Below are 12,316 nucleotides of genomic sequence, written 5' to 3'. Positions count from 1 at the left end.
TTTCCACAGTACTGTATTCAAGTTCTCTTATGGTTTATATTTCAATACTGTGTGTTTAAAATAAAATTATATTTTACTTATAATTATGATTAACTTGCAAATATTCGCACTGTATTAATATTTTTTGTGTTGCGATTCAACTTCCGGCCACTTGGTGGCAGCAGTCATTACGTCCCCCGTGGATAAAGGAAAAAATAAAATCCCGCGAGATCCGGGCGATGACTGAGGACGAGAGGATACAGTCAATTTATTGTTTAATCATTAATTTATTTATATTTCAATTATTTGCTCGTATCTCCTATGTGATTTGAAATTAACTCCTTGGCAGACGTATGTGTCGTCTCAGTGCTCAACAGGTTCTTCAAGTAGTTTTATCTTAATTAAAAATTACTTTAGTTATTAAAAAAATTACCTTGTGTGTGATTTATCACATTGTTTTTTCCACGATACTGTATTAAAGTTCTTTCATGGTTAATAGTTTAATAATGTGTACATTTACAATTAACTTGCAAATATTTGTACTGTATTAATATTTTTTGTGTTGCGATTCAACTTCCGGCCACTTGATGGCAGTAGTCATTACGTCCCCCGTGGATAAAAGGAAAAAATAAAATCCCGCGAGATCCGGGCGATGACTGAGGACGAGAGGATGCAGTCAATTTATTGTTTAATCATTAATTTATTTATATTTCAATTATTTGCTCGTATCTCCTTTGTGATTTGAAATTAACTCCTTGGCAGAGGTATGTGTCGTCTCAGTGCTCAACGGGTTCTTCAAGTAGTTTTATCTTAATTAAAAATTACTTTAGTTATTAAAAAAAGTACTTTGTGTGATTTATCACATTGTTTTTTCCACGATACTGTATTAAAGTTCTTTCATGGTTTATAATTTAAAAATATGTACATTTACAATTAACTTGCAAGTATTTTTACTATATTATAGTTTTGTGTTGCGATTCAACTTCCGGCCACTTGGTGGCAGTAGTCATTACGTCCCCCGTGGATAACGGAAAAAATATCCCGGCGATGACTGAGGACGAGAGGATACAGTCAATTCATCGTTTAATTAATTTGTATTTTATTTCATATATTCTTTAGTTTGCAAGTGTGATTTGAAATGAGCTCTTTGGCAGAGGTATGTGTCGTCTCAGTGCTCAACTGTTTATTCCAGTATCTTTATCATAAATTACATTATTCTCACAGTTTACTGTCAAAGAAAACATATTTTTTACGTAGTATTGAAATCATAAAAGTGAAATAAAAACCTCAAAATAAATAAAAAATATTCAAAATCCAATCATTGAATGTATTTATACTTCTGATGGTAACATTTCCTCATGAATGATTTGGTTGAAGTGAAGTTTGGATGAATAAAGAGTAGATATTTATATTTTCCATGATAGAACCTGCAGACAAAGGGCTGAGATCCTGACGATCAGAGTATTGATCGGCGGTCATACAACAAACACAACTGCAATGTGCTGCGATCGTTGCGCCCATTAGTTGCTGCTCGTAGTGGCTTTGATTTTCCTTTCCTGCTGAGGCAGCAAGTGACGTGTGTGTGTGTGTGTGTGTGTGTGTGTGTGTGTGTGTGTGTGTGTGTGTGTGTGTGTGTGTGTGTGTGTGTGTGTGTGTGTGTGTGTGTGTGTGTGTGTGTGTGTGTGTGTGTGTGTGTGTGTGTGTGTGTGTGTGTTTGTGTGTGAGTGTGTGATGAAGACTTCCTCCTTCATTCTGGAGACTCTTCGGACTCTGGCTCCCCCTGTTGTCAGACAACAGCTACTGTCCGGTGGAACTACAGGAAGTCGTGATTATGAAGATACTTCTTAAGAACGTTGTTTAAAAGTCGCGCGACGGTTCGACGGCTCGTGAGGACGTTGTGTATATATTTGTTTTTATCGGATTCAAGAGCCGAACTTTTGAAACGGTGCTAAACGTATATCTTAAACGTAGCAGCTCTTTGCTAGCGCGACATCTTGCGTCATTAGCTGAATTCGATCGTTTTGGCGTCAAGTGGTGACTGTTCCATACATCGTGTTTCTTTTCACCGTACTGTATCGATATTCATGTTCATTTTTGTGTCGCAATTAAACATCCGACCACTAGATGGCAGCAGTCATAGCATCCTCTGAAGCTGAAGGAAAAAGGAAATGCCTGCAATGACTGAGGACGAGAGGATACAGTGATGACTGAGGACGAGGGGATACAGTGATGACTGAGGACGAGAGGATACAGTGATGACTGAGGACGAGGGGATACAATGATGACTGAGGACGAGAGGATACAGTGATGACTGAGGACGAGAGGATACAGTGATGACTGAGGACGAGGGGATACAATGATGACTGAGGACGAGAGGATACAGTGATGACTGAGGACGAGAGGATACAGTGATGACTGAGGCGAGGGGATACAATGATGACTGAGGACGAGAGGATACAGTGATTACTGAGGACGAGAGGATACAGTGATGACTGAGGACGAGAGGATACAATGATGACTGAGGACGAGAGGATACAGTGATGACTGAGGACGAGAGGATACTATGATGACTGAGGGCAAGAGGATACAGTGATGACTGAGGACGAGAGGATACAGTGATGACTGAGGACGAGAGGATACAGTGATGACCGAGGACAAGAGGATACAGTGATGACTGAGGACGAGAGGATACAGTGATGACTGAGGACAAGAGAATACAGTGATGACTGAGGACGAGAGGATACAGTGATGACTGAGGACAAGAGGATACAGTGATGACTGAGGACGAGAGGATACAGTGATGACTGAGGACGAGAGGATACTATGATGACTGAGGGCAAGAGGATACAGTGATGACTGAGGACGAGAGGATACAGTGATGACTGAGGACGAGAGGATACTATGATTACTGAGGACAATAGGATACAGTGATGACTGAGGACGAGAGGATACTATGATTACTGAGGACAATAGGATACAGTGATGACTGAGGACGAGAGGATACAGTGATGACTGAGGACGAAAGGATACAGTGATGACTGAGGACGAGAGGATACAGTGATGACTGAGGACGAAAGGATACAGTGATGACTGAGGACGAGAGGATACAGTGAGTCCAGCAGCTTTTAAAGCTGATGTTTGGACATATTTTGAAAGCAGTTACGACTTCGTCAAGAGTCATGTGGTCTGTAAATACTACAACACCAGAGTCAAGTACTGGACAATACTACACATATATACTTGTTACTACACTATCACAACACCAGAGTCAAGTACTGGACAATACTACACATATATACTTGTTACTACACTATCACAACACCAGAGTCAAGTACTGGACAATACTACACATATATACTTGTTACTACACTATCACAACACCAGAGTCAAGTACTGGACAATACTACACATATATACTTGTTACTACACTATCACAACACCAGAGTCAAGTACTGGACAATACTACACATATATACTTGTTACTACACTATCACAACACCAGAGTCAAGTACTCCACAATACTACACATATATACTTGTTACTACACTATCACAACACCAGAGTCAAGTACTGGACAATACTACACATATATACTTGTTACTACACTATCACAACACCAGAGTCAAGTACTGGACAATACTACACATATATACTTGTTACTACACTATCACAACACCAGAGTCAAGTACTCCACAATACTACACATATACACTTGTTACTACACTATCACAACACCAGAGTCAAGTACTGGACAATACTACACATATGTGTATATATATAGTGATAATATATACTATCACTATATATTATATACAAGATATCGTTGACTCTGTATTGTGATACATATCAACAGATTCTTGGAAATACAGTCTTCTCGCGGCGTTAGCTAGCATTAGCTAGCATTAGCACAGAGTCTCAAACGCTCACATACGCCCCCTACCGAGCTCTCGTGGTCGTACTCCGTCAGGCGCCATAATTCCCGTCACATCTACAGACGCTTCGAGATGTTTGTCGTCAAGTTTTTCCGCCTCTTCTGGCGTCGGTGATGGACTCGGTCGTCCCTGAAGATCCACCTCATCTTCGCCACGAGTCGTCTTCGCCACGAGTCGTCTTCGCCACGAGTCGTCTTCGCTCGTCGCGTCTCACGCCGGACCTCCTGACGCTGACGGTGATCGTGGTAATAACAACATGGCCGACGGTTCCGGCGCCGACGCGGCGAACGAGCGAAGACGACGGCGTCCTCCCAAAAAAACATGATTTGAATGATGAACTTTCTCGCCGCTGACGGGCGATTCCTCCGCGCCGACGCTGTCGTCTAATTGGACGAGCAGCCATGTTGGGAGTCGACGGCGCTTTGATTCCTCGCGACCACAGAACGGAAGCGCCGTTGAGCAGCGTTTCTCTTTGAAGGGAGAGAACCGACAACTCATTTGAATTATTCACAGACGGAATCTGGTGAAAACGTTCCAGAACAAACGCAGACAGAAGCCACTGATTCCAGAGTCGAACCGACAACCTTCTCGTCTTTAAATGACCTTTTTTTCATTTTCTATCTTTGTTTTTACTTACGACTTAATACTTAAGTCAAATATATTCATTTAAGTATTTAAGTATTTTATTTAAAGTATTGACTTTTATATTGTTAAAAATATTCTATAACATGTATATTTATATATATATTTGTACTACTTCTTTACCAAACTATGTACTACTTTAATGGAAACAATTGATGAATGAATTACAAATGATTTGTACCTCAAATCTTAAAATATATTAAGATATATATATTAACTATGTAGTACTTTAATAGAAAAACTTTATTCAAAATGAATTGCAAATGAAATCTTAAAATATAATGCATACTTAATGTATAAAATATATATTTAAGTATTGACTGTTTTAAGTACATGATTAAATTATGTTTTTTTTTTTTTTTATTGTTTACTAAACTGTGTAGTACTTTAATAGAAACACTTTATTCATAAATTAATTATAAACTATTCGTACGTGAAATCTTAAAATATGACGCATACAAAAGTATATAAAATATACATTTAATATTGAGTTAAGTATTGACTTTCTAATATAAATTATATTTATTTTTTAATTCTTTACCAAACTATGAAGTACTTTAATAGAAACACTTTATTTAAAAGGAATTACAAATTATTTGTACTTAAAAACTTAAACTATATTAATATATATATATATATATATATATATATATATATATATATATATATTAACTATGTAGTACTTTAATAGAAAAACTCTATTCAAAATGAATTGCAAATTAAATCTTAAAATATGATGCATACAAAAGTATATAAAATATATATTTAAGTATTGACTGTTTTAAGTACTTTCTAATATAAATTATGATTTTTCTTTTTATTGTTTACTAAACTTTGTAGTACTTTAATAGAAACACTTTATTTAGAAATTAATTATAAACTATTTGCACTTGAAATCTTAAAATATGACGCATACAAAAGTATATAAAATATATATTTAATTATTGAGTTAAGTATTGACTTTCTAATATAAATTATATATATTTTTTAATTCTTTACCAAACTATGAAGTACTTTAATAGAAACACTTTATCTAAAAGCAATTACAAATTATTTGTACTTAAAATCTTAAACTATATTAAGATATATATATTAACTATGTACTACTTTAATTGAAAAACTTTATTCATAATGAATAATAAATGATTTGGATTTAAAATATGATTTAAAAATGTATTTCTTGTTTGATCTTGGATCATTTTCAATTAATTGTATATATTTTTTAAGGTTTTAAATGTATTTTATTAAGTAATGGCTTCAGCTGGTAAACTGACCAGTTAAACCCGGTCAGCAGGCTGAGGGACTCGACCCTGACTCGTCTAGGGATTCATTAAGAATGAGTCAAAGTGAGTCAGAATCTCTGGATCAATGACTCAATAACTCGACTCACAGTTTTACCTTCGATATCACTCGGAGTATAAAACTTGATAACAAACGTTCTGTTGTTTTAAGTGTTTGTGATGAATTAAAGTAGTATTTTCTACAAATATAACTTCCCTACAGAGATACTAGTGTCCGAGCGTTCTTGCGAGTCCGTGTCGTCAAACGAGTCACTGAAGGCGGTTCTGAGTCACATGACCAGATAAAGGATCTCGTGGCTTCATCAGAACCTCTGGAGTGTTCCGGTGGATCTCGGGTCGGACTGTGAACCCGCTCGGGTTGATGGTCTTTAATCCTCGGGGTCTCGTCTCCAGAACATTCTGCTCTGATGACCCGCGGTCGGACCTCGTTACGACCGTAAATAAAATATATATCTTTTTTTTACAATTAACCTTCCGGCCACTAGCTGGCAGCAGTTTTTAAGTCCTCCGCAGCTGAAGGAACAATTCAAATCCCGACGATGACTGAGGACGAGAGGATACCGTGACTCCAGCAGCTTTTAAAGCTGATGTTTGGACATAGTTAAGACTTCATCAAGAGTCATGTGGTCTGTAAATACTACAACACCAGAGTCAAGTACTGGACAATACTACACATATATACTTGTTACTACACTATCACAACACCAGAGTCAAGTACTGGAGAATACTACACATATATCCTTGTTACTACACTATCATAACACCAGAGTCAAGTACTGGACAATACTACACATATATACTTGTTACTACACTATCACAACACCAGAGTCAAGTACTGGAGAATACTACACATATATCCTTGTTACTACACTATCATAACACCAGAGTCAAGTACTGGACAATACTACACATATATACTTGTTACTACACTATCACAACACCAGAGTCAAGTACTGGACAATACTAGACATATATACTTGTTACTACACTATCACAACACCAGAGTCAAGTACTGGACAATACTACACATATATACTTGTTACTACACTATCACAACACCAGAGTCAAGTACTGGACAATACTACACATATATACTTGTTACTACACTATCACAACACCAGAGTCAAGTACTGGACAATACTACACATATATCCTTGTTACTACACTATCACAACACCAGAGTCAAGTACTGGACAATACTACACATATATCCTTGTTACTACACTATCACAACACCAGAGTCAAGTACTGGACAATACTACACATATATACTTGTTACTACACTATCACAACACCAGAGTCAAGTACTGGACAATACTACACATATATACTTGTTACTACACTATCACAACACCAGAGTCAAGTACTGGACAATACTACACATATATACTTGTTACTACACTATCACAACACCAGAGTCAAGTACTGGATAATACTACACATATATACTTGTTACTACACTATCACAACACCAGAGACAAGTACTGGACAATACTACACATATCAATCAACACATGGTCTTTTTCTGCCGTAATGTTTGGTCTAATCGCACACTTTCAATTTTATAATTGAAAGTCTATTATTTTCTGAACTCGATACTTATTTACGAGCAGAATATTGAAACACAAAAGCATTTTCGTTCATTTGTATTTGTTTAAAAAATGATTCAACTGTTTGGTTTTTGATTCCCGATAAAAAATAAATACTTTGAAATCGATGAAAGATGTGAACGTCATAGATTGAAAGTTTTTTGATCAGCGTTACATTTTTTCCTTATTTCCATCAGGATCGCGGAAGGTTTTGAGGGTTCGTTCACTCGTATGGCTTCTCAGCGACGCTGCTCACGTGTTCAGAACCAAACGTCTCTCCTGTGGTTGTGTTGTTCTTTTGACGCACACCAACATGTGTGCGGTCGGACCGAGGTGTTCAGCGACGCTTCGACTCCGTCTTCCTTCCAGTCGCTCAAGGTCACGACTTGTTGCGATCCCTTTTGTTGTGTAGGATTGTCGTCATCTGTAGCTGAACACGCGTCCTTGAGCTACACACGCGTGTGTGTTCAAGTGTGCGTTTGACTGCAGTGAGAGGAAGCGTGGGCTGCAGGAGAAACCATGTCTTCACGAAGGTTTTCTCTCAACACAACACGTGTGTTTAAACGCACACTTTAGTTACACACTCTAGACGAGTGGTTGAATGAAAGTGTTGAGGATGACAGCTGGAGGATGTTAGGCTCCAGAACTCGCTCGCACAAGACACACGAAACTTAAAGTTCTCTCTTAAGGTTGCGACGAATCCTTCAAAAGGCAAATGGATCCAGATTGTAGTTCTGAACACAAACGAAACTGTCATCAAACAGGAACGAGTAAAAACTTACACTTTTGCTTTTGAGTAAAAGTTGAAAAGTAAAACGAGTATATTCACATTTGTGTTTTTTGTTCTGTAAATATTGACTTAATAAGTTAGTAGAACAAACTATTACCGTGTAAATTAGACTAATTGAAAAATATTATCTTATTAAAGTTCAATCCTAAATTACACATTTTTTAACACATTTTTGACGAATACATTCAGTTTTTATTTACTTGAACACAAGAAAGATTATGAATAGATTTGAACAAAAACATGAATTAAGTTAAGAACCAAAAGCGTTTTTGTTTTTGACTCTTGCTCAGTCTCTGGGGATAAGGGATACCATAAACACATTTGTTTTCTGGGCCTGTGGGGTCACCTTGACCCCGAGGCAACACAAGGGATACCACAAACACATTTGTTTTCTGGGCCTTTGGGTCACCTTGACCCAGAGACAACACAAGAGATAACACAAACACATTTGTTTTCTGGGCCTCTGGGTCAACTTGACCCAGAGTCAACACAAAGGATACCACAAACACATCTGTTTTCTGGGCCTTTGGGTCACCTTGACCCAGAGACAACACAAAGGGATACCACAAACACATTTGTTTTTTAGTCCTTTGGGGTCACCTTGACCCAGAGACAACACAAGAGATAACACAAACACATTTGTTTTCTGGGCCTCTGGGTCAACTTGACCCAGAGTCAACACAAAGGATACCACAAACACATCTGTTTTCTGGGCCTCTGGGTCACCTTGACCCTGTGACAACACAAGGGATACCACAGACACAATTATTTTCTGGGCCTCTGGGTCGACAACACAAAGGATACCACAGCACATTTGTTTTCAGGGCCTGTGGGTCACCTTGACCCTGTGACAACACAAAGGATACCACAAACACAATTATTTTCTGGGCCTCTGGGTCACCTTGACCCAGAGACAACACAACGGTTAAAATAAAGGCAAAGACAATAATCATTACGTGTTGCAAAGACAAAGTTCTATCAACGCACAAAATACTTCACTACACAAAAGGTCAAACTCTCAGTATGATATCGTGGTGTTTGTACGTCACGTTACTCTCTGGTTGCGAGAGAAGTTGTAAAAATGAATTTTCCGGTTTTGGGTCAAACTTCCCCGAGACCAGCAGCAGGAACTGGAGATTCTCAACTGTAACTAGTAACTACTGTTGGTGCTTCTGGCCGCGTTGTCATGGCGATGGTGTGTATTTCTTGGTGTGTGTGACACTGTGCAGCTCTTCTAATAAGCCAAGGTTTGTCTTTGACCCAGAATAGATCTTTTGCTTCGGCTTCAGAGCCCGCGAAGGCCGACCGACCAACCGAGCGCGCCGTCCCTTTGTTCGCCCGCTCGTGAGAGCGAATCAAAGGGAACGCCGTGCACAGTTTAACGCGTCCGAGAGGTGACTCCGGGCCCCGGCTCCGACCGGTTTCTGATCGCGTCCCGGCTTTATTGTGGCGGAATGCCTTTATGCACCGGTCCGTTGTCCACAGATGTAGCGAGCGCGTGTCCTTGAGCGCATGTGGACGACTGATGGCGGTGTGTTTATATATGTGTTTGCTGGGGGGTTGGGGGGGCACAATTAAAAGGCAGCACGCCGGGTCCCACGAGGTGCTAATGCCCAGGATCAGCTGTTCTAATGTCATTCACATCCCCTCTGTTATTCAGCCTTTCCGTTTGATGTATGAATCCACCGGGGACTTCATCAGTGCCCCCCCCACACACCCCCTGACTCCAACCCCACTCCCACAATGCTATCCACCTCCTTTATACCCCCACACTAACCTACCCACCCCCCCCTGTCGACGGTGCAACCCCTCCTCCGCCTGCTCCTCGCCCTCCTCCTCGCTCAGAACCTCCCCTTCTGTGTCTAAATGCTTATGTTGGCTTTTATCGCGCTCAAAGTAAACAGAGTCGCGAGCGAGGATAGCGAGGAGCGAGCGATCACGCCGGAGCTCGCACATCGTCTGCGCGCCGCTCGCCCGTCCTGCCACATCCCTCGCCAGAGACGCAAGAAAGAAGGAGGTTGATAAAAGCGAAGAGGGGAGCCAGAAAGAGGACAGAGAGAGAGAGAGAGAGAGAGAGAGAGAGTGAAAGGATCTCCCTGCTAAATGCGCAAAGCATCCCGTCACCCAGCGCTCAGCTCCATGGCCAACTCCGGCTGCCTGCTGCTCTCCGGTTCCGGGATGCTACCCCACTCGCTCCAGTGTCCCCCTGCCTTCCTCTACCTGCCCGAGGTAAGACTCCTTTCATCCTGACATGTGTCGCTCTCGTCGTGCGGAGAACTTCCTCTCGCCCTCCCTCGCCGACAGGCAACCCCTTGACCCTCCGCGTGCCGTCTTTAGAAATCGGAACTCCCCTCCAAACGAAGGGGGAGGGGGGGGATCCTCTATTATTCCGTCCCGGTCGCGCCGTGTCCTCGCTCGGGCTCTCTGCTCCGGAATGAAAGAGTAGAGAATGTGACGTGCGACCTCGTGCTGCTCCACGACTCATTCCCGCCGCCGTTGAATACGAAAACGACACCTCCCGGGAACTTTCCCGGAGAGGAATCCCTTTTCGGATTCCGCGGAACGCCGCCTTCCCCTGGCGCGTCGGCGATACTTTTGTTGTTCCTCAAAGTTGCTCCCCGTGATCACAGAGCTTTAGCGCTGATGAAAGTTTGAATAAACTTCCCCAACGATCGTTATTAAGAAATTCCCTTCACACCTCGCCGGAGTCATTTGATCGCGGAGATTTGAAGAGCTCAGTATTGACTCCCGGGATGGCAGGTACCACCGAATATATACATTTTTCATGCAGTATTGATTTTCCTCCCCTCATTTTACCTCGCTCTTTCCTCCCTCCTGCATCGGGAATTGATTTTGGAACTGATCCGATTATTTTGTGAAACGTGAACACTGCAATTTTCTAGGCGAAAGAAAAAAAAAAATCAACACAAGACAAGGTGACTCAAGTTTCTCTCCGTCTGCTGAATTATTCACATATTTTAATTTCACTGCTGGTGTGTGTGTGTGTGTGTGTGTGTGTGTGTGTGTGTGTGTGTGTGTGTGTGTGTGTGTGTGTGTGTGTGTGTGTGTGTGTGTGTGTGTGTGTGTGTGTGTGTGTGTGTGTGTGTGTGTGTGTTGACGATCAGAGGCATGTGTTGCAGTAAACATGGTGTCAGTGATTGAAGGAAAATAATGACGACGTCGTCATCTTTGTTTTCTCATCTAAACACTCGACACACACACACGTTTCGGTGGTAGCCCTCGCAACCTCCCACCCATCTGTCCACAGTGGGCACAGGAACGGAGCCGGAAGGCCGAGTGGGTGGAGGCCGACTGGACACCTCCTGTACATGCTGCCAACACACAGGACGCGCCACGAGCAACTAGAATTATTTATGTTCTCGTAAGACTTACCAAGAACTAAAACTTTTGTAAGTAAATACACACTCATACAGTGCAGACCTCTGCCAAGCCTACCCACACCTATCATTTTTTTTAACCCCACATGTATATACCTTTTTTTAGCATTAGAAATATCTCTAATGGCTGGTGGCGGTGACTCGCACAAGACGCTCAACACAGAGGTTGTCTCTGACGATTGTGATGAACCCTTAAAAAGATTCATGGATCCAGATGGTAATCCTGAACAGCAGCATGTTTTTTTTTATCATCAACCCCCCGTCATCAACGTACTCTGAAAATGAGAATTTTTGCTCCTTGGCAGAGAAATATAAATAGTTTAAAGTCGTCTTAACTATCAATTTTATATTGTTCGTTCATATTTAGTTTTTCATTTAGTTTCAAGGTTTGGCTGCAGTTAGCATCATGAAGCTAACTATTAGCGACAATCTGAAGTCGCACAAGTAGTGACAACGATGTTTCTTTTTTTAACAAAGACCACAGATGGTTTGATTGACGTGTTGTTGTACTCTGAACATGTTACCTATTGTTGACGTGGACCATCACGCCGCCATAACTAGCATTTTGGCTACGTCGATGCAAACTGCACTTTCTAGTTTAGAGTCTTTTGAGCATTCTGGTAAACTGAGTAAAACGATTGTTCTGTTGCTCTAGAGAAGGTTAAACCTGGTCGATGGTTGAGCA

General features: G+C 40.8%; 1 protein-coding gene across 4 annotated transcripts in view; it reads left to right on the top strand.

Moving 5' to 3' along the window:
• rbfox3b (RNA binding fox-1 homolog 3b) overlaps window positions 1-12,316 on the top strand; it is a 300,077-nt gene that overhangs the window by 196,693 nt on the left and 91,068 nt on the right. The window contains exon 1 of one of the 4 annotated variants that reach the window (XM_087809401.1): window positions 10,303-10,462. The exons of the other annotated variants lie outside the window; for them this stretch is intronic. Within the exon in view, the coding sequence (XP_087665527.1) occupies window positions 10,337-10,462 (126 nt within the window). The 5' untranslated portion in view covers window positions 10,303-10,336. Of the gene's footprint in view, window positions 1-10,302; window positions 10,463-12,316 lie in introns of those variants that run through there. 4 annotated transcript variants of the gene reach the window in all.

The sequence above is a fragment of the Callionymus lyra genome, chromosome 15 (genome assembly GCF_982586985.1).
Source record: "Callionymus lyra chromosome 15, fCalLyr1.hap1.1, whole genome shotgun sequence".
Classification (NCBI taxonomy): domain Eukaryota; kingdom Metazoa; phylum Chordata; class Actinopteri; order Syngnathiformes; family Callionymidae; genus Callionymus; species Callionymus lyra.
The sequence above is the reverse complement of the archived record's forward strand: the minus strand, read 5'-3'. Positions and strand labels throughout refer to the sequence as shown.